The sequence below is a fragment of the Rhopalosiphum maidis genome, chromosome 2 (genome assembly GCF_003676215.2).
Source record: "Rhopalosiphum maidis isolate BTI-1 chromosome 2, ASM367621v3, whole genome shotgun sequence".
NCBI classification, from domain to species: Eukaryota; Metazoa; Arthropoda; class Insecta; order Hemiptera; family Aphididae; genus Rhopalosiphum; species Rhopalosiphum maidis.
The window spans coordinates 28,262,657-28,287,392 of record NC_040878.1 but is presented as its reverse complement, the minus strand read 5'-3'; the positions used below and the strand labels follow the sequence as shown (position 1 = coordinate 28,287,392).

The following is a 24,736-nucleotide window of genomic DNA, read 5'->3' as shown; positions in this document are numbered from 1 at the left end:
TTGTTATAAATTAGTATAAATTCGATACGATATAATATTTTATTATGATAATAATATGTACTCTATAATATATAATATACACACACACGCATATATATATATATATATATATATAAAGGTTTTTTTATATATACTCGATCAGCAACACTGCACGGCGGTTTGATTATTACTTATTTATTTATTTTTCCCCGCTCGAAATTAATCTAATAGACGTGTGTCGACGCAGCTGCGGGACCTGCAGCGACTCCGCGGTGGTAGTTATGAATACGGAGGGGGGCAGGGGGATAGAGAACACGGGCAATAGCTGGATATTCATCAACAACTCTTTCCCATATATATATATATATATATGTATATGCACAGGATAGTATACGCGTATAACCGATATCGTTCATTAAACACTATTATCGATGCTGAGACGAGACGACGAGATTCACGTACAATCGAACTCTAATTGGACGGTGCGACCTCTCATCCATCGTCGTTGATTAATATATATTATACGTTTGTGTATTTTTTTTTTTATTATTATTCGTTATACATACCGCAAGCGATCCGTACGCGCAGCCTCCGAGTTCGCGGTCGCCGAATCTGCACCCACATGCGCAATACTCGTTGTAATCGCACGTATGGTCCGCTGTCGAATTTAGGTCTTAACACACTCGATATCGTCATCCCTCTCGTTCTTGACAAATATTCCGAACTATCTCAAACTAAATTGAAATACCCACTACTAAACTATGTACAGTCATTCCGAAATATCACTGTACACGTACAACATAAAACCGCTGGGCGTCTCAAATTTTTCGATATATATCAAACTTTTTTTCCCTAAGAGATATTTTCGTTTATAATATTATACACACGTTCGCGTACGGGTAATCTGCAACGCGCAAGACTATAAAATACAAAAATACAACGTATAACATATACAATACAGTATATTATGGTATATATATATATGGGAAGCGCGTTGTTTCGCGCACCGCAGCTGGACAAAAATAAAAACGCGCGGCGGCCATGTTTGCGGGAGCGGATAATCGAAATTTCATTATCAAATTACACACGAGCCCGCTAATGTACTCGTTTATAATATGACCCTGATCGTGTGTAAATATAGCAGTATATACATATCACGTGTGAGCGCGACCCGTTCGACCGACGACGTTAACAAATGAACGAAACGCGCTCATATATAATAATATAATATTATATGTAGTAGGTTATATACATAAATACACGTATATACTATATAAGTTTACAAAATCAATATGCGCACACGATTATTATACATATTATTATATACAGTATAATGTATACTCCGCGAGACAGAGTATGTACGATATATATATAAATACGATATTATATGCGTATAGTGGGAGGAGGAGGACACGCCGCCGAACTTTGGCCTCGAAAGGATATTGTATTATATTTTTCTCCGGCGGACGGGCGAACGGGTGTGCGTGTGTGAGTGTGTGCATACGGCGCGCATGAATGGGCGGCACGCGGCCATTTTGTCCGTCCTCGTGTAATATATTGGCGAGCGCGCACACGCAGCCTCCGCGCTAGGGATGCGTCTCTGTATGCGCGACACCGCGGCATATAACCTACTCGGTCCTAGACCCGATACCTAACCCGTAACCGTACGAGATGACGTTAATGACTCGTCGTGTGTGTCTTATTATAAGGCGTACCACGTACGTGTGCGCGAAAGGCGAAAATAAATATATTATTATAATGCGTGCGTATATACGTCGAACGCGAACGGTATATTTTCGCGACGACGGACGTCACGATGTTATATATATATATATAATAGGTACCTATAATAGCGGGTAATAGGTATAAACCTTGTGTGTTTAACGGACGCGGAGAGCTGCAGCAGCGGCGACGATCGCGTGGAAAGCGGACGCTAAGATCTGATGTGAACGCGATCGATCGATATTATATTGCGTATACCGCCCACGCATATCATATACCTATATATAAATATATATATATATATGCTTTAGATGAATACTCATCGACTTGCGGCGCATATTATATACATGATAATATATATAATAATTATAATCGCGTGGGTCCGGGTCGCACGCACAGACCGCGCCGATCGTGTGTTCTGCACGAAAAACTCGTTGCAATTATGACGAATTACGCGATGGGTAATTACCCGGTTTTATTTCATTTTATTTTTCCCCCGATTTCGAACAGACAGACACACACACTTATATACAAATTGCCCATTGTTTATACGACTATAATATATGTATATAGATACTATATTATATTATATTATACAGGTAGATATTATACTGTATACCATGGAGCGCGTGATTTACTCGACTTGGCGCGGGATGCACGTGATATTGTTACAGGAAAAAAAGGAACGAATGGATTGTGTGTGTGTGTGATGGGAACGATGTCGGGCGGCCGACGTTTTTACGATTATTTTATTTTAATCGTCCGACACGCGATTATTTCGAATACGCGATAATTCCTATTTCTTTTTTTTTCATATACAGCTATATATACTTGTCCCGTTTACGAATATAATATATATCGTGTCGGGTGAAATCGCATCGACTTTTCGGCGCAGTGAATATTTGGAGGGAGGGCCCTTTCACAGACGCGCAAATAGTTAAAAAAAAATAACGCGATATTGTATACCTATAATATATAATATATTATAATATACACCCACACTATATTATATGAATTGCTCGGATATATATATATATATATATATATATATAGGTATTGAAGGAGGCTTTCCAACGCTATCAGACATAATAGAAATGGGCATTTAAAAACGAAATACTATGTATAACACCATATATTATACCGGGCAGGGGTACCGAGAAAAAGTCAATCCGCAGCAGCGGTATAATTATGTCACGCCGACGACGGACTGTTATTAAAATCCGTTATACATATTTCCGCCCGCCACGCCGCCGCTCGTTACGCACCGATCTCTCTGGCTACACTATGCATAAGTACACTATATTATAATACGTATAATGTATATTATGCACGATGACGATGATGGATTGAACGCACGAAATTTCCGGGGCGAAAATTAGCGAGCACCACAAGCTTATAGCGCGTGTCTCCATGTAACGTGCAGTACAAAGTACGACCGCGAGTCGACGGACTTCCAGTGGCGTGCAGTGGTTAGGTTAGGCACACGTATATAATACACTATGCGAATAAACGGGGTTTTGATGCCATTCGTCAATAAAAGCAGTAATTGCGATCCGTTAACGATCTGATACTCTATAAACATATAAGTATATATATGTTATAACAATACCGTCTCGGTCGGCTCGAGCAAGCAAGGACGTGTCGATTATTTGTACTTAAATATCATTGGGTTTTTTTTGTCCCCGGTATAATTAACCGATTTTTTTAATCGCGTCCGTCAACTGTTTTATACCCCCTCCTCCAACTTCGCCGACGTTCACTGACACGTCATCCACAACCAGCCACCCCATCCGTATACAAATCGACGCCCCCGCCCGATCGACCCGACGAATCGTTAGTGACGAATTCGTCACAGTTCGTGAATAAATTATACATATATTGTAATATTTATGGCGGCCAGAATTAAATACGTCGCGTATATACGCAACATTTTTAAGTTTGGTATATTCGACGCGTAAATCACAAGCTCCCCTCTTGCCAGACCCACAGCGTGTTAACGGTTTATTGATGGCGGGGAGGGGGTGATAATAATTATAGATAATCTTTTTTTCTAGGGACAAAATCAAAAAACATAGAAACCTGCACATGCATCTAAAGATTCTAAAGGACTCGACAACGCAGGATAGCGATCTAAAAAATACGGGTCGTAATAATACGTATTACGATAATGAAATATGTACGCATATAATTACGATTTTTACTATCACGCGACATCGGCGAGTCGATGATCCGGATCGTTTTAAACGAAAAAAGTACGAACCAGCGATGATCGATATTATGCACACAAGCTCGCGCACAGACCTTGACCGTCGTGAGTGTGTGTGTATACTGTATATAGCATAATATATAATAGCTAGGTAGTATAGGTAGAGTGGACGACGAGATGCGCTGCAGTAGATCACGTATATCGCCTCCGTCGTATGAATTTTCGCGGTCGGTCGACTCGAAATTACTCGAAATATAATTATTACCTACACCGAATACCCGGCGATGTTATTACCTATATACATAACGTATGGATCCGATTACTGTTTTGAATTTGTTATTTTTATTATTCATTCCACCCGCCACGTGTAGAATAATACCGGCCTTGAGAACAAGACGCGACTAAAACACACCGACCGGATATCGAGACACAATGTATATGTACATTATAGGAAACAAAAAAGATCACATTTTAGTCGCTCTTCGCACGCCATAGCACCAAATCCTGCAGGTGGGGGTTGGTGTTGTTGTATAATGTATCATCACTATCATTGCAGCAGCGACAGATACAATATATCTTTGTGTTGCACTGTTGCAGCCTATATATACCGACCGGAACCTGAGCATACATAACGATCATAATATATGCAGTTTTTTAATTTCTCTCGGTTTTCATAAAAAGGACTTGATGGTTTGCAGCGTAATGCACGTATTTTCGAAATTCGTAGATTTTTTTTTGAATCGTACATTATTGATTTATTGTTTTCTATACCGATCAGCAAGCAGAATATCGGCAAATCGTCTTCTAGACAATTACGAACCCGACACATTCCTATACGGATTGTTATGACTTGTACGAGTAGGTACATAATGCGTATTAATGTAGGTTACATTACAAGCTATAACACTATAGAATAACGACGAAACGCCGCGCCTATATATAAGACAGTCTTATATTATAAGTATATAATTGTCGTACAGCGTACCGAAAGACGACAGTGGGTAATTAATTCTTGAAAAATGTTCGTCCCGAACGAGTCTGAAGACGGTCATTATACACGACGATGATTATTATTTATAAAATTTGTAAAATCTTTATTTTTCATCTTTCCGGCAAACCGGGGAAAGGAAAAAAAAACGAAATTATAATCGAGATACTCGCGGGCTTTACGACGACGGTGCAAGATACACCTACCCACCCTGCCAGCCAATAGGTAGGTAGTAGGTACATAACATTGGTACCTATATATATGTGCGAGATATTATATCCGTATATAATTGACGTGATGGTGACCGGCCGGCAGACGCTCATTAGAGAGAAATTATTATTATTATCATTATTACTTTTAATCGTATATACTAGTAAATACGGAGTCATCTGACGGCAATGTGGCGGCGGTGGTAGAATTAAATTCCGTCTACTACCTTTTTTTTTCATTTTTAATTCTTTTTTTCCATATAATTTCCGTACACACACTCGTCGTCCGCTTTTTATCTCGCCCGCACCGGCTCGGACGTTGTTATTAGACGCGGACGAAAACCCAAATGTGGCTGCGGCCGCGGCGGATTTCTAATCACTCCGGTAAACATTAAGTACGTGTGTAATTTCGGTCCATTACCCGGGCGGCGGTGGTGGCGGTACGGTCGCGCGCAATCCTCACAACCGAATATAATAATATTATATCATATATACATACGTACATGGACTAGGCGCGAGGTGGATACGGAGAGGTCTCGTTTAAACGAAACCGAACTCGTAATAATAATTAGGGTTTATCGGTAGATTATAATTTCCCGCACACACGAATACCGAGGCGGCCGCGATCTTTTATAGTAATAATAAATAATAATAATAAACACGGTCGGTCCAGCGCTGTGTGTATGTGTGTGTGTCGTTCTCACGTATTACATAGTACTCGCGATGATTGTCTACCCGCGGCGACCGCAACACACGTAAAATATTGTACGGCGGCCGTTGCGGTTTTCGTCGCGCGGAAAACCCATTACGCGTTGTTGAACGTATATTGATATCTGTAATTATTATTTTCATTTATTTTGGTTCGTTATTATTATACCACTCGATTGGTTTTCTGACCGATTAATCGCCGCCGCCGCCGCCGCCGCCGTCTATTGTAATTTAGGTTCGTTGTTTTAATATATGTATAATAAGTCCAGCATTATAAGTAGGCACATCTATCTGCGGTCGGTCTCCTGGACCGACTGCGAGATTTTCAAGAAATGAGACATTGTTCGGGAAACGATTCAAACCGTACTCCTCGCCGTAGTTATTATATAGGCGTTCGTAGACCAGACGTTATTGTTTTAACGCGATTTCTCTTCGGTGCGCGTATTTTTTCATACGTTTAGTTTTGGGAAAATTCCAATCGTGTTTTTACACTATTATTCGTATCCTAGGTTGGCTATTTAATATTTTTTCGATCTACGAGGCCGGCTGGTCGGGATTGCGGACTTCCGATTCCCGACTGCGGCGCGACGGTTTCCGAGAGAAAGAAATCACCACATCGTGAGTGGTGTTAAAATATAATATTTATTATATATCTATGTGTTATTGGTCGTTATTATTATTATTATCATCCGTGTTACATATTTACGGTGAAACGATTATATTTTTATTCGATCTTCCGTGGCTAATACGCAGAGAAGAAGTCCTCGTCTCGTGATTGTTTTGTTTTTTTGTCCCGGCCGACGACGAAATCCTTGAATACGATTATTGTTGTTGTTATTATACCTATTCGATATTATATTTCGGGGAAAATGACGGAAAAAATAAAAACGAATATGCCTATAAAAACGACACGATCGCCGCTTTCACCGGCCACGGACACCACGTTACAGATCGCGGGAAGCGTTATATAATATTTATAATCATAATTTTTTTCTCTCCTCGACTCCCGCTCGTCGGCCTCCACCCGTTCGTTTTATAGGTACGTGTTATATATATTTTATTATTTTATTATTTCTTTTAATTTTTCTCGCGCGTTAAATGTTATACATTTTTTTCCTCCTATTTCCGTACACCGCCGTCGCCACCGAGGTGTAGTACACGACGACGTAACGCACAAACGATTAGTTCCCGGTGCGCGCATACGAAATAATATTTTCTTTACACACACCCACACTCACAGCGTACCTATCACGCGCGCGGGAGGAAAGAGATATTTTACACGTAATAGGTAATATTATGGCGGCCCTGTATATGATATACGTGTACACAGTTAACTACCTGCAGATAATATATTATATAGGTACACATAGTAGTGTAGTATCACGGTTCAGTTATCCCGGTTATTATTATTGTCGTCGTCGTCGTCGTCGTCGACGGTGCAACCATTATTATTATTACCACACCGTCGTCGTCATAATATTATTGTCTATATCACATCGTGATCGTACGCGCGCGTTTCGTCTTCAGCTTGATACGCCACCGTCGTACACATTTCTCTGCGATTTTCCCGAGAACGAAAACGACCGCCATTTTTGCATCTATCTATAAGGGTCGGCGGAACTGGTTGCGCGCGTGCGCTGTGCTCCGTTTCCCGTGTATTATATGTATAAAATATCACATATATAATTATTATTGTCAAACACATTACAATAATAATAATATATAGTAATGTAATGCGCAACACGAGCGCCCCATCATATTATTATCATCATATCATTTACATACCTAGCGACGGATAATAATAAAATAAATTACAATATTATTAGCCCGCGATATTATAATGTAGGTATATGCCCATCGAATATTATAATATATGAATTAGAATAATCGTCGCGAACAGAGGGTTTTCCCGGTACGGCCGACCCCTTCGGCCGCGAAAAGAGAGTGTTTTTCCGTTACAAAACGTCGACGGCATAGGTACACACGCCCGCAGCAGGAAGACATTACACATTTTACTACGACGATTATAGTACCGGGGGGGTCCCCGCGATATGCAAATTTCGTGTTTATTGCGATCGCGCGCGCGCACCCATCCCGCACTACTGCGACGGTGAATTGTTATTATTATAATTTGTATTTATTATTGTTATTATTTTTTTTTTTTTTTACCACACGCGCTCTCATTACAATAATATACACACCGCGAATACGATATAGTATTGCGGAGTGTATAATATAATATTATATTTTTATAAACCGGGCGGCGGCGGTGGTGGTGGCAGCGGCGGCGACGGCGGCCCCTACGAACTTCCCTTCTATACATTTCAGCCATCCAGCCACAGCCAACAATAGCAGACTCGTGCCGGACCTTTGCGGGTGTCGTCATGCAAATATCGCGGGCCCAGCACGAGCCAATCCCAAGACTCTTAGCCGTCGCCGCGGTCCGACCCCTTTCTCCGGGTGTGTCACACGGGGTGGTTCGTCGTCCACCGCCAGCACACGGATTACATACTATTTACGAATGCATAATGTATTTCCGTTATGTGGTTTAGAGTATCGTTTTGTACTTATTATAATATACTGTATTACCAGTGAGCAGCGGCGAGACGGCCATTGGTCACGTAAAAAACAAAAACAATTATACATATTATTAAATATTACCTACGTAACATAAAAGAAGCAAAAAACTGCTGCAGGCATCATGCAAAATAAAACAAAACACATGTGTATTTTTTTAATATTGAGTATATTTCGTTTGTTCCTTTTCATTCATTTAACTAGTATGAAAAAAAAATAATTATCATCATCATCATCATATAATCATAATAATAAAATAATAATAATAATAATAATAATAATAATAATCATATAATGTACACATACAAAACGAAAAAGGCATAATAAATAAAAATCGCGAAATAATAAAACGTATAAAACTATACAAAACGTAAAAAATAACTTCAAGTTATATGCGACATTATTTTTTTCCTCCATTATTAGGGTTTATTTTATTGTTTTTTTTTTTTAAGTATAAAATTAATACATAATTATTTTAAAAATTATAATATATAAAATGCACTCATATCTAAAATTACAGAATATCATAAACACAAATGACGCAAATCGCCAAGGTAAACTCTGTATATATATATATAAATATATATATTATGTAAGTCTGTAATATATATATATATATACTATATACACACACGCATATAATAATAAATAATGTATACATTTATTCGTAATAAGATTATATTCAATTTATATTAGGTATACATTACACTTATATTGCATACGTATATATATATATATATAATAGGTGTACACAAGTAGAACGCTCAACGGTGAGTCGGTCGCCGAAGCGACTGTTTTTTAAAATTAATATTAACAGTCAAAACATAAACTTAAGAATATATAATATTTATATTATGTCTAAGAACTAACATGATATATGAGTATACAAATTTATGTATATAATATATACAGGTATACATGAATATTTATTTATATACATAAATAAATATGTATATAAATATATATATATTTATATATTTATTTATTTTTATAATATTAACATTAACGCATTTATGTACACCAACAAGAAAAACAATATTTTTCTTATGAAAAACGTTTAAGGAAAGGCACAAAAATGTAACTAATTAAAAAATGTTCTACAATGGGTGTAAAAAAAAAATAAGTGACATGATGGAATCGAATCAATATGATGAAACCAAAAAAAAAGGAAATTTTATGAAAAATGTCTTTTGCGTTATATATATGCTTATACAAACAGTCTTATGATTAGGGCTTCGCCGTTTTGCAGTGAAGAAGGTATTGGTGGGTTGGTTTATCTCCCGGATGAGATTCGATTATAAATTTAAATATAGCGAGACAAAAGAGAAAATATCCTAGCACATAGTACACGACGATGACTAACAGGAAAAAAAATACTTTTTTGGCCCTCCATTTTTTTTTTATCACTTAAAGCTTAGTTTACCCTCTCTGTGTCGACAAGGGTGGCAATAATGGGCAACATATATTGTAGTCTTTTATGTATTGCGTATACAGGCGAAGCCTTTGAAATTACGTTACAAAAAAGATAAAAAGAAAATAATAAATAACAAGCATAGTCAAAATGCTAAATAATTATAAATAACCTAAAATATCACAATTTTGTCTAGGTAATAAATAATAACTAATACGGGTCAGACACTTGGCAAAGTATATAATGTTATGTGTATAATATATGACGGCAGATTCGTCAATTTTATTATTATTGTTTTTTTTCTTTATGATACTAAAATCGGATAAACAACTTTATAATTTTTAATTGAATAATAAATTAAAAAAGACAATAATTATGAATCACAAAAAGATAAAAACATATTATTAATGCATTAACAATTTGTATACAAATAATTAATAGGTATAATTTATACCTAGGACTAACCTCGAAAGGTAATTAAATTATCTTATATATCTACAAGGTGTACATTCGGAATCCGATCAAAATATAAAACGGTGAAAAAACGTCGTCGTCAGGTCTCCTGTGTGTTTGTGTTTTTGGAGAACAACATAATGTTTACGATTTTATAGCTCATTTATCACTCATTTCTATCCTACAAAAAAAGCGCAAAACAAAAGAAAAAATAAATAAATATAAATCATAAAACAAACGGCAAAATAATAATAATAATAATAATAATAACAATAATGCATGCAAAATAATATTAATAATAAAAATAATAATAATAATGGTATATAAAAACAATTTAATATAATATGTATAATATATTAATACTATATTAATGACGAGATAAATTCATATATTTATGACGAGTCAGAGTCGTAGGTATATTATAATATGTACGAGATGATATATGAGTGCGCGCGCGATTCCCACAACGCTAGAGTAGGTTAGGAAGACCTCCGAACGATTATCGTAGCACGGAGAGGTGATGTGTCGTGGACCGTGGTCATTGTGTGTGCGCGCATTACCTATACGACCGCGTTTTTGTACACCGGTCGTAAAACATTTATCATTTTTTCGATCTTTTCACACACATAACGTGCCACACAAAATGTCGACGACAATTCGTTATCGAGACGTGCGGGCACCGAAAATAACGGAGCAGTGCATATTATGTCGCGGCAAAGCTCTGTATATATTATAATATCGTGAAAAATAAAAATATTATGTACCTAACACTCGTCGATTTCTTGTTTGTAAACAGTAATATAATGTTATGGATACGAGCACGCCTCCGACCTAGCAATAATGGCAGTAAATCAGGAAAAACTGCCGTTGTGCGGGTCAGGGGACTATAAAAGGTATATGATTTGAACTAATGTTTCACCCCTATGGAAGTATGGCGGTGGGAGACCAATACAACCATATGAAAAACGTACAGTCGACGGGAACGTAACTTTCGCAGGTGGTCACTAATTTTTCACGCATATAATACCGGGCGGCATCGGGGTGACAAAAACACGCGAGCAATGGACGCACTCGAAAACTGTTCTCGAGAAGCTACTGCCGAAGACATGCCATGCAACTGCAGAATGTACAGAACACATATAATATAACATTATATATATTTATATAGAAATGTGTATCAGATCGGTTTGCCGCCGTTAATCAGAGCACTCGAATTTTATATTTTTACGGGGCTGATAACAATGAAAAACGAAACACACACACACACATCGTACCGGCCCAAAATATCAGGGAATCCTTTAAAATCACACTAACACACACATACACACACATATAAATACAGTGTATAGAAACGTTCTATTATTTCGATTCTTTTTTTGTTCGGGGAGATGTTCCTTTCTCCGGTTTCACGTTCGACGTAACGAATTTCTGTAATAATCTCCGCCGCTTGCACACATCACCGTTGCCGGGGAGCGGCGGCGGCGGTTCGACATTGTTTCCAGAATATTAACGTACCCCAAGCGAATCCCAGCGTGGCACAATGTGTGCGCCACCGGAGATGGTGTACGTTCGATACGGAACCCTTTTGATTAAAAATAATATATATATATATATCAATCGGATCACGAAAGAATTTGTATACACAAATGTGTATATGTTGCGTATTTTCTCATTTATATACCACTCACGCGTTCTTTCGGTTTTAATGTTCTCTCTCACTCGAGGTCCCCAAATAATAATAATAATAATAATAATAATAATAAGGTATCTAGTTGGCACGGTGTGTGGCTTACGCATCACACACTGCAAACAGCATACAATTTGCACGCCAAATGAAATTGATTTTGATTTTGGTCACACCCCTGTAGGCATAATAGCTGTCCGTCACGTCACGTTTTCTCAGACTACGAATGTCGTTACCCGAGTACGTATGACAGTTTGTCTTCAATATATGAAGGCATTGTGTTAAATCACTCGTGATAGCAGTTATTATGGACCACGGAGAGTTTTTGTATTAATAGGGCATAATAATAGCGTACGAATAGAACACTATACGTATCATACTACCGATAATAATACTAATACTAATACTAATACTATTTATAACACTGATTTATGACTACTGACCTGGCGACGTCATCATGGCTGTGCCCGGGTGCATGAATCCTTGCTGGAAACTCACGCCCAAGTTGTATAGGTGCGGCAACAAGGCCAGCTCCTCGGCGGTCATCTGCGACTGGTCCTTGCCATCCAGCTTCGCTATGGTGGCCATGGCCACGGCTTGCGCAACGGGTGACTGGCCAATGAGCCCGGCCAGCTGGAGCATCTGCAGCTGGTTGACTTGCTGGTTGGGCAGGTTGTTGTTGTGCGGATCGCCTGGGGTGGGCGGCACCGTGAAGTCGCCGTCACTGCAGTTGCCCGACATGTCAGACACTGACATGCGGCTCTCCACGTGCTGCTTTACCAGTGCGATGTGCCGGCTGGTGAATATGTGGTCCTGGACGGAGTACTTGTGTGTGTATTTGAATCGACAATATTTGCACTCGTCCGGTGGCCCGGTCAGTTCTTGGTTCTGCTTCGTTTGCAACTTGTACTTCTTCTCCTTGGCCCGTGCGTTTTGGAACCACACCTGAACCACGCGCTTTGCCAAGCCGATCTCACGGCCTAGCATCTCGCACTCACCCATCGTCGGGGTTTTGTAGTCATCAAATAGTGCTTTCATTACTTTCACCTGCACGTTGCTCATTTGCGTCCGGTATCGTTTGTTTTGACTGCTACTGCTGCCACCTGGAGCGTTCACCCTCTGCTGACCGCTTTGAGTGCTCGACGCCGGTGACGCTGGGCTTTCGTCGTCCATAATATCCGTGCACTCTGACATGCTGTCTTCGTCATCGTCCTGTTCTTGGTCCATACGTAAATCCACAGGTTTGCTCAGATCCAGCGGACTGTCTCCCTCTGGTTTGGTTTTCTCACCACTCTCGGATAGAACGCCATTCTGCATGCTTGACTGTTGCATTTCCTCCATGTATCTCTTCAATGACTCTTGGTACATTTTACCCAAGTTTTCCACGTCATCCGCATTCTGATAGTATGGGTTCGGTGCATACGTCTGGTTCTTTTGCCCAATTTCGCTCATTTGGGATGACGCGAACGAGTCCATACTGACATCCTCATCCGGAATGTTGTCTACGTTGATGTATCCCCTGGAACACTGTTCCGGGTGTTTGGTCTGCAAATGCGATTCTAACGCCGATTTGATTTTGAAAATGGCAGAACAGAAAGGACATCTCTTATTGATCGCTTGCGAATGAGCTCTAAACTGGCCTTTTCGCTCTCTGGCCCTAGTATTTTGGAACCATACTTGGACCACGCGTTTTTTTAGGCCCACTTCTTGCGCAATACTTTCTAACATCTTTCTAGATGGATTACTCTCGATTTGATATTTTTGATACAAATAATCCAACTGTTCAGGTAAAATAGTGGTCCTCAAGCGTTTGTCTTTTGTGAACTCGGTTTCTTTATCACTGTGATCGTCAAATTCATCAAATGACCTTTTATTATTCTGTTGCATCATGGACAAAATTAACGATGTAGGGTTAGCGTTCATTTCAGAAGTACCGCTCATCTGCTGTGACTGAGATTGTTGTTGTTGGAGCTGCTGTTGTTGTTGGTGTAATTGTGCCTGTTGTTGTAAAATTCCGAAAGCGCTCTCTGGATGATAGGTAGGAAACAAATTTGGGTTCATTAAATGGACTTGTTGATGTTCTTTCCACTGGTCAAGTTTTGTGAACACAGAGTTACAGTGTTCGCAGTTGTAAACATTTTCCTTGTCATGCGATGATGATGTTTGAATCGGTGACGTCGGGTACGTCAAACTCGGAGTCGGCGTCGGATTTGGAGTCATCGGATTAGAATTGGCGCTTTGTCCTTGATGATTTTCTACAGTGCTCGAGTTGGAATCTTCGGAGCTCAATGCAGCTGCGATGTGGGCGGCCGCTGCTTGAGCTTGAGCTGATCTTTTAGCGTCCTCTTCTTTGAAACAGTGCGTCTTCTGATGTCTAATAAGTTCATAATATCTCTGGAAAACTAACAGGCATTTATTACACTGATAGTTCAAACCAGGTGTTCTTTGAAATCGATTTGATCCCTCCTCAACAATACCTGGTGCAGGTTCTACGGCTGGCTGATTTTCGTACACTTTTCTAGCTTTTTGACGAGCGTTTTGGAACCACACGACAATCACTCTGGGGCTCAAGTTCAGCAATTTAGATAGATACTCGAGGTCATCGTCTTTTGGATAGGCGTTGTTTTCAAAGAACTCTTGAAGCACTTTGATCTGACAATCTGTAAAACGAGTTCTATTTGCCCGTTTACCAGATGAAGTAGAACCACCGGAACCACCGCTACTCTGATTCATCATGATTGAATGCGGAAAGCCATCGGATGAATTAGGAGATCTACCGGGGCTAATGCTTCTCGGGCCAGATTGTGTGGTTACCGACATTTGTGGCGGTGACGTAAAACTCGATGCAGATATTTTCGGTGGTAGCATATTGCTGGTAGAAATCGCATTTGACATATTTATTTCTTGATGTTGAGAAGTGAGTATCGAGGACAAAGTAAGATTCTCGGCCGCGTTTAAATCAAGAGGAGACCCTCTGTCGTGATGGAGGTACAGGTTTTGTTTTTCTTCAACCGAATCTCTACGTTTGGACGGAGACTCGGGATTGCCCCATGGAAATTTCGTTTCAGGTTGACTGGTTTCGGCATCTTTCAGTTCTGGTTTGACTTGTGATTCCATCTTCACTGGAGACTCTATCGGTTGTGTGGTGAACGGTCTCGAAAAGTTTTGAGCAAATGTCTGTTGTTGTGGAAATGTGGGCGTTTGGCTTTGTGCTCGCACAACAGTGTTATTATTTGGAGTGCTGGTCTGTAAGGGCTTCTTTTTCGCAAATGTAGGTGTCTTAGGTGCTTCTTTAATAACGATGACATCAGTGTTTTCGATTATTGGTATCGGTTGAGTGAGAGGCATCACTTTCGCCTCCCCAGTTTTCTCGTATTCTTCCAAATTTAATGTGGTCGATGGTGGATTATTAAAATTGTACGGAGAATCTTTATTTCTCTGTCTTTCCTTAAACAATGTATTTCTAAACCAATGTTTGATGACTTTGGGTGGGAGACCACTTTGGCTAGCCATTTCTTGAATTTGATCTTCAGATGGAGAATTGTTTATGTCAAAGTGAGCACGTAGGATTTTCAATTGATCATCAGTGATGCGTGTCCTCGCTCGTTTTTGTTGCGAATTTTGTTGCTGTAAAAAATTAAACCATGACAATAAAACACTAATAATAAAATACCTAACCATTGCTTAAACATAAAATGCTCTATGAGAAATTAATGACGCAACATGGTTCAAGCATGAAAATTAAAATCAAAAATATAGGTAGTAAAAAATAATAAGCGTTGTACCTATAGATTAAAAAAAAAAAAAAATTATAATAATAAACCTATTGTGAAAAATAAAATAATAGTTTCATATTGTTTTCTATTATTAAATATATCTATAACATATATTATTTTTTTTTTAAAATAATTTCCATGCCGTTGCATATCGAAGTGTAATGAATTTATTTTAATTTAGCTATACCGTTTATTTCACATGCAAAAAAAATAAACTATAGAATACAATACTTTATAATAATATAATAATTAATATATATAAATATTTAATAGCGTTTATGCATCATATAAAATGTACCATTTAAAAATTATTTTTCTTAATATTTTACGAGAGAACGCTATATTAATAATTGCTAATTATTATTAATTTAATTTAAAAATAACTCATTAAAAATGATAAATGATACATGATAAACGAACTCATTTATTAACATGAAAGATGCGTAATAATTATTAAATAATAAATATTTTATTTTATTTCTAGATTTCATACATTTTTAATTTAATAAAAAAAAAATTTAGATATCTATATTGTCTTCTAATATAATAATAATAATAATAATAATTATTATTATTATTATTAAATAAATAAGTAAAAAGTTCCGATGAACAAATACTTTTATAAAAATGTTGAAATTGTTTAATTTAATAATTATTACTACTATTTAATTTTAACTTGCATTTATTACACCGTTTAAATTTTTATTAAATAAATATACATTATACAATATATATATATATATAACAGTCATTATTGTAAAATATTACGACTATTATAATTCAACACATATTTTATATTATATATGTATAATGTATATTTTATAAATAAATACATTAAATTAATAATCTTATTTGTAAATAGAAATATATTTTTAGTATTAAAACTAATTAAAATATTATTCTATCTATACATAATATATTATCATTTTTTATATTATATGTTTTTCATTTTATATTTACATTTTATTCAATGTATATAGATTTACTCTAAATGCTCTATGAGTATTAATCAAAATCAGTACTAACCACTTGTTGCTGTTGTTGGAGTAACTGTTGTTGTTTAGCCAGGATTCCAGTCGGGTCTATGGAGTTGGGCTGTTGTTGGAAAATCGTATTTTGTTGCGAACTCATTATGGATTCGAAATTCGGTGGCGGCATCATCATCGGGACCAACGGTGGTTGAAGATTCATAGCGGCGAGCGCTTGCATATTGAGGCCTAAAGGTAGCCCCATGCCGAGACCGGCCATACTAGCTACCATCATAGGATTAAACTGTTGTAGTTGTTGAGTTAGTTGTGACGCGGCCATCGCGTTGAATGCCGCTTGCATTTCATTCAAGTGTTGCGCGACCGACAGAGGGATGTTCGGTGGTACACCAGACATGTTAACGTTGGACGGTTCACCAGTCGACGATGTGGCCGCGTTAGACATGTAATCAGCATTTTCCGTTTGTGCTTCGATGTCCTGTTCATTTTCCGTCTTTACGGACACATCCTCGGACGGCGAACCGATCCTGGCCGTCGGCGTAGTAGTGGTAGACACAGATGTCGATGACGGCAATGACGTGGTTGTGTTGACGGTCGGTGGTTCGTTGCCTTTCTTTTCTATCTCGCATTTAATCTGTTTGGCATACTTCTCAAGAAAATCAAAAGGTACTAGGTCCTTGTGTACTTCTTCACAGTGAGCTTTAAGTACCCACACGCTAGAGAACTCCTTGTTACAGTGCACGCATGTCGACTTAGCAACTTCTGGCAAGTCACCGGTATCTTCTTCATTTATTTCATTTATTTCTTCTTTGACAGCGTTCGCCTGCTGTTCCATTTCTATTTGGGCGGTGAGTTCTTGTAGTAACTTTTCATTTTCTTTCCGCTTCTGATGGTTTTCGTTGAATTGCATCACCAGATCGAACCCATAGCTCTCCAAAAGCTTGTACATATGTGAGTGCTTCTTGCCTTGAAGTGCCAATGGCACTTTTAACAGCTGTTCTTCGGTCAGCGTTATCTGCTGCGACGGCGATTTTGGACCCTGTACGGCAGCACTCAAATTATTGGCCGCAAAAGCTAGCGTAGGATTCATTGGCAACATATTCATCGGAGTTCCGAACATACAGTATAGCTGTTGATGAGTGTTGAGTTGATCTTGATTCGAAAACAAAGCATTGCACCGTTGACAACTCAGCTGGTTGCCTTTTTGGTGGTGGTTTTGTGGTTGTGGTTGTGGTTGTTGTTGTTGTGGTAGTTGTAATTGTTGTTGTTGTTGTTCATCTTTGCTGGACGCTTGGCTTTCGGCGTCCTGTCGGTTTTGTGATGGTGGTCTACTGCCCTGTTCCGGTTGCTCGATTATTGGTTTGGTCAGGTCTACCTGTCCAGCCAACGCAAGATCGTGCAGCTTTGAAGCTCTAGTCTGGTGCAAGACTGATCTCATATGAATGTCCAATGTCGAGCCTTGCGTGTAAGCGACTTTGCATATGTTGCACTTGTACGGTTTTTTGTCGTCGTCTTCCGACGTTGAGCCCGATGTCTTAGACGCATTCACGGCGGCGAAAGACGAGTTATTTGATACGATTGGTGTGTTATTGTTGTTTAATTGTTGTTGTTGCTCTTGCATGGATCGCTTTAGCTTGTGTAAATGAAGAACAGAGTTATAGTGCACTAAAAGTATATTTTTTTGTGTGAACGACTCTTTGCACACCTCGCACTTAAACGGCCGGTTGGGGTCGAGATATTTTTCCATTGGATAAGTCTGTTTTTCACCTTTGCGATGCAAAAGCGTTTTGTTGTGATGCGTTAGGTACTTCTGATTGGTGAATGCCACTTTGCACCTGTGACACTTGTACTTTCTTTCTGAATCATTGTACCCATCTTCAGCTAGTGTCTGTCCGTTCATGTAATCTTCAATCAATTGCTGTTGCTTAAACGCGATCGAATCGTCACTGTTGTCACATTCAGGTTCTTCGTCCTTTTCTTCTTCGTCGTCGACGGACTCGTCGATTTCCATTTTTTCGTCAGCTGACTGATCGAATTGGAGCATGGAGTTTTGCTTCAACGCTTCAAGATCAGCTTGCGCTAGATCTGGATGGGCGGTTTGCAAGTGTTTTTGAAACGTAGCAACAGTCCTGAAACTACGTCTGCACAATATGCACTTCGTCAGGTCTCTTATGGCGTGATACTGGGAATGCGCTTGCAATTTGTCAAGTGTTTTGAATGCCAAACTACACTGATTGCATCTGTATTTGTAAACATGTTTTTCGGACACAAGAATGTTTTGTTGTCCAGCGTGTACTTCGCGGAAATGAATATGTAAATTTTGCACTGTAGTAAAATACAAGTTGCAACCTTTTTTCCAGCACAGGTATCCCGGTCCATTTGGTGTCTGTTTAATTTCGACGTGGCCGGTATCGTTTTGATGTTGACATAAATCGTCAATATTTTTGCACACTTTTTGACATGTTGGACATTTATTTTCGTCAGTATCTTGATCTTGTATTTCGTCAGATTTTTCAATTGATTTATCTAAGTCGGGCGACGGTGGATTAGTTGAAGTATGAGGAGGACTCTGCTGTGAAGATTTTGATGAGTTCAACCAATGTGATTGGTTGACCAAGCTTAGCAACCGTTGGAGACCTTCGGAGTTTACACTATGAATATTCATTAAATGTTTTTCGAAATTAATTAAATCTTCGAAAACATCTTGGCAAAGTGGACAGTACAATTCGTTTTTCTTTTGTTCGGTGGGAGTCAGTTGTTCTTGACCTTCGGTAATTTTTGGTGAGTTGAGATTAGAGTCCAATTCGAACTGTTCGGAACTTTCTGCTTTCATTGCATCCATAGACATATTAGGACTTTCGTTGTCTCCTTTGTTTTCGCGATCTAAAAATAAAATGAAAAAAAACATTTATATAAAATCTATATCCTACTATATTAAGTATTAACTGTATTAAGGCAGCGTTGTGGGAACCGAAGTCAACGGAGTATGAAAGCAACAATGGGCGTACCATACTTTGAATGAGTGAGCAACAAGAATAAGATTTTTGTTACCGTACAACCCGTCACTTTTATACAATTAAAGATAATTTAAAATGTAATCAAGTGTTCAGGAAAAATAACATTAAAGAATAGAAAAATAAAGACGCAACGGTTTATGTCATGTCATTGTGAGGTGGAACTTAATGTTGACTAATTAATGCAATTATTATCAAAACTTCATTTCGTGTTTTTTTTTTTTTTATATATTTCTTTGATAGAAATTAACCTATAAAAGAATTGAAGAGATTTAATAATCATCATGAAGTTCTCAACCAATGAGATCAATTCTTTATTCCGTAAATGGCACACAATGATACGCGTCTTCACGTTCAGAGGTCTTTGTGCTGTCTGATAATTAAACGTACAATACGGTAATGATTTACATTCACTTAAGTCTGATTGTCAATGGGGATTTAATATGAGATATTGTTTACTGTGTATAGAACTAGCACGACTCAATTCAAAAATATTTACACAGAAAGTATAACGAACGAGTATAAATTATTATTTACTTATAACAAATCAATATTAATACATAAACTACAAATTTCAATTGATCAATGGTATTTTCCCTGTCGTTATATAATTAATTATTTTCATAAATTGCCTAACTTAAATTAATTATCTCAATTACACGAAAACGTATATTTCAGTCATTAAATGTTCATTATCGTGCTGCGAAAAAATACCAAGCGAAATATTACTTAACGAAAAAATAAATTATTACTTTTTAACGAATAGTTTTGTAATAACAAAATTACACAGTAATTGTAATAAGTGGATTGTATTCTAAATTTAATTACTAATTAATATTGTATAATTTCATTATTTTAAAATAACTATAATTTTTATATTAATGTACTGTAATATAAACGAGACGCGTACTGTACTTTGCATCATAGGTATAATAAATGGACAGATTATTTTCTACAAAACCGTATTAATTGATATGAATAATTATTTATAACACAATCAGCAAAATATCAATAATGCTACTGTATTAAAAAAAAATTAAAATTAATTATATTTATATTCTGCAATACCTAAACATATTTTATACGAATTAATTAATATTCGACACAATTTTTTATTTCTACATAATTTTGATAACAATAAATAAATATGAAATTCAATGAATACGCGTTTTTATTCAATGAATACGCGTTTTTATTACCATTGACGATGATCAAAATCATTAAAAATAGTCTTTTGTTGTATAATCTACAGTTAATAACTTATTACGCTTATAACGACTTACCTTGTTCTTGGTCGCTATCTACAGACATAGACGTTTGCGGAGCACTGGTCACTTGGAACACCATGTTAATGTCAGTTTGTATGTCTTTGCCATCGGACCGCCTTTGCATTTGGTGCAGCTGCTCCATTTGCATGTGTTTCACGGTTCTGACGTGTTGCAATAGTGGTAATTTATCTTTGCTAGAGAACTCGCACAGCAAACAATGATAGACAGAAGCTTCACCGGCGTCGTTGTCCCGCAGATACCGGAACAACAGCGAGGCGGCCTCGTGCCTTTGTCCGGAACAGTGAAGTTGTAGCTTGTGCGTGCTGTTTGTATAGTAATCGCACGCATTGCACCTGACTTGGACGCCACCGGGCGATGACATGTACTTGAGCTTCCACTCATTCTGCGGCCCGCCTTCTTTCACATGGTTGACGTGCTGCAGCCTCTGTAAATGTTTGTCGGTCTTGCAATGTAGCTGAAAGTTTGCCTTCAGGTTCGTCTTGTACGTGCATAGGTTGCATATGTAGTTTCCAGCTACCACAGTGAGTATTTCTTGTTCGCGTACTTTGGTCCGGTCGGTGGACAAGTGATGCGATAGCGTCTCCAACGAGTCCGTGACAAAAGTGCTGCACGTACTGCATTGGAACATGAAGTTTGGATTTTTGTCCACCGGCTCGGGCGGTGGTTCCATGGTCTCTGGGTTCAGTCCGATGTCGGTGTCGACGTGAGGGGACACGTCACCCGCGAAATGTGGCGGCATTTGTCCACCGGTCATCATTTGTATGAGTAACGCCTGGTTGTAAGCCATGTCGGCGAGTGCTGCCTCGGTGTGCGGCGGTGGCTTGTCTCCGGGTAACGTGAGCCCCGGGTGGAAGTGCATTAGCGACTCGAAGTTCATTTGCTGTTGGTGATGCGTCTGTAGAGCGTTGAGTGTCTGCATATGTTTGACGCTTTGCTGCAAAACCATGATATTGTGTGTATGCTTCTCACTGGTCATGTGTATGCGAAGGTTTCGGGCTACGTTAGTCTCATAGTTGCACACCTCGCACCTAAACGTAGGCTTGGGCTTCTGATTAATCATTGGGCTGTTCATGGCTGGATGTTGGCTGCTCGTCGACCCCGGACTCATGGCTGAAGACTGTTTTGGGTGCTGAGACGGTGACGAAGCTTGGTGCCTTTGCATTTCATTTCCGGCAACACCGCCGTTTTGTAACTCTTGCATGTTGTTTAGATGTTTGTCGGATTGCATGTGTATGCTCAGGTTGCCTTTAGTAGTCGTTGAGTAGTTGCACACTTCGCAACGATACGGTTTGTAACCACACGTGTACGTCTCACCCCTAGCCAACCGCGGATGCGGTTGTCCGGCAATACAATACACGCACGACGTCTCAGATTCGGGGTGTTTTTCTTTCATGTGTATCTCTAGCGTCTCTTGGTATTTGTAGTGCCAATTGCATTTAGGGCATTTAAGCGTTTTACACGAGTTTCTAGAGTGCATACCGACCAGCGACCCACCAACGCCACCTAGTCTCGAGGAACTTAAAATTAGCTCACATCTGGCACAGTCCACTCCACTTGGCCTACCGTTCATGTGATCTGGACATACACCAATCGTAGTGCCGGTCATGAAGTTGGGCGGTGGTTGTGGATACGATAACGGTGCATTGCCCGATATGAGTTGCGGGCTGAGTGTGGTGCCCGGCGACGGGCTAGCACCCGGTGATGCGCTGTTGCTCCGGGCTGACGTGCCTGATGACACGGCCAACGCAGATATTGGACTCTTCCTGGTCAGATCCATGATACAATCGTACATATTGGACCTACTACCAGTTGCAGAGGCGGCGGCTTTATTACTACAATTATTGTTTTTACTTATACTAAACGAGTTAACATTACTTCTAGGACTACCAGATTGAGGTAGGGAGACGGACGTCTCAGGAACTGTATTGACGCTCGGAGAAGAGGTGGGCGGCGTGGAGTTGCGCCTGTGCACCACCAGGCTTTCCGGGCAACCTTTCTGGTCGCCACCGCTGCCGCCACCGCCGTCGGAGGAGGAGGAACGATTACCGTCATTAATAAACGCATTAGGAACTTTGTGAGCGGCGTTCGGCGACGACGACGACGACGACTGGGACGGGGACGCGGTCCGAGTATGAGCTTTGTTTGCGGGCAGGGCCAAAGGCTCGAGGAACGATACCAGCGGCTCTTTTTCTTTGCCCACGCATTGCACGATGGCTGACGCGTTCTTGTGACCAAGTATGTTGTACTCATCTTCCTGAAGCGTGACACCATGTTCACCGGTGGCGTGTGCTACGAAAGACTTTGCGTACCCAAACGACAGTTTGCATATGAAGCACATGAGTATCGGCTTGACAGGTACCGTTGAACAGTCGTTGGACAACGGCGGCGTTCGGTTGTCTGACGCGCCCGCTTTATCACGGACAGTATACACCCTGTAGCTGTGCATCACCGGCACTTCAGGAACTATCTTCTTGTCTTGGAACACCCTGTTAAGGGCCGCGGCCGCGGGTGCACTGTTAGTCTGCTGCTGTTGTTGCTGCTCGTACAGATCCCCGTAGTTGGCCCGGGACACGTAAAACGCGTTAGCGATCTGTGGGAATACCTCGGCTTGCGACAAGTTCACGCCTCGGCCGTCCACGATACTTCCGGATCCGAGGAGCTCAGACGGAAGGTCGACGCCGTCATCTTCGCTCAGCTCACTGTTATCCTCAATTATGTACGCCGACCCGTCCGGGTTGTACACGATCTTGCCATCAAACTTTTCCACGTCGCTGCTGTTCGCCCACGACTCGGACTCGGCGTCCGGTTTGCTGGCCACCGAGTCGAATTTACTACCCGACGGTGGCGAGGTTAGCCGGCGCTCCTCGTCGTCCCGGCCGGCGATCACGCCCGTCACCGGCGAACTTGATTGCTCTTCTTCCGGACTCATATCAGCCTCGACAACTGCTGCGGCGTTGCTGCTAATCGCTGCGCTGTTTGTTTCGGGCGGTGTGTCTGTTGTCCATCCGGCGGCACGGTCCACTAGGCCTCCACCTGTTGGCGAGGACGATTGTACTGGTATCGGTGACGGCATTTCTGGTTATCAATCATCACCAATGTATTCGCACCACTGCCTTGACATACCCCGCGTACACCACAATCTATTTGAAAAAAAAAAACCGTAAGTAACGTTTTTTTGGTGTGGTAACCAAATAGTTGGAAACCGATTAAAATAAATATAAATCAATTAGAACGCGCGGGGTCAGACATCATCATCGTAATATTATTATAAATTATATATATAATACACTAACGAAATTACCTACATATATTTTGTTAAGTATTTTTTTAACTCGAATTTTAAGTCAGCGATCTCGACCACGCCCCCTCGATAACGTACGTTTCGCACTATATTATACGAAAACCGGTAGCAAGAAAACAGGTACTTTATTAAATTTTTTTCTGCTCTCATCCATTATCATTATTCCTATTATTTTATATATAATACTTAAGCGTATTATATAGTCGCTGTCTATAGAAGGTACACAATTCCGACGAAACAAAAAAAAAAATGTAAAAAACTCGATACGTGTCCGTCTTAATTCGCGTTCGTCCGTCGTCCGTGAAGAAAAAGGTGATGTACAGCTGTTGTCGCGGTATGTGACACTAACGCTTCCATTGTTCGGAAACCGCCACAGCTAATCAAGCCCGTCCGAATATATATTTTTATACTTCTCGGCGAATCGTTAGTTAAT

At 39.5% G+C, this 24,736-nt stretch overlaps 1 protein-coding gene across 6 annotated transcripts in view; it reads right to left on the bottom strand.

The window, feature by feature from the left end:
- The window catches only part of LOC113551996 (zinc finger homeobox protein 4), a 103,054-nt gene that overhangs the window by 42,238 nt on the left and 36,080 nt on the right, over positions 1-24,736 (bottom strand). For 3 of the 6 annotated variants that reach the window (XM_026954628.1, XM_026954629.1, XM_026954627.1), the window contains exons 2-4: positions 20,997-24,142; positions 16,740-19,582; positions 12,381-15,564 (exon numbers count right to left, since the gene is read on the bottom strand). In XM_026954628.1, the coding sequence (XP_026810429.1) occupies positions 12,381-15,564; positions 16,740-19,582; positions 20,997-24,075 (9,106 nt within the window). In that variant the 5' untranslated portion in view covers positions 24,076-24,142. Of the gene's footprint in view, positions 1-10,251; positions 10,435-12,380; positions 15,565-16,739; positions 19,583-20,996; positions 24,143-24,736 lie in introns of those variants that run through there. The other 3 variants (XM_026954632.1, XM_026954631.1, XM_026954630.1) reach the window with 3 other exon arrangements.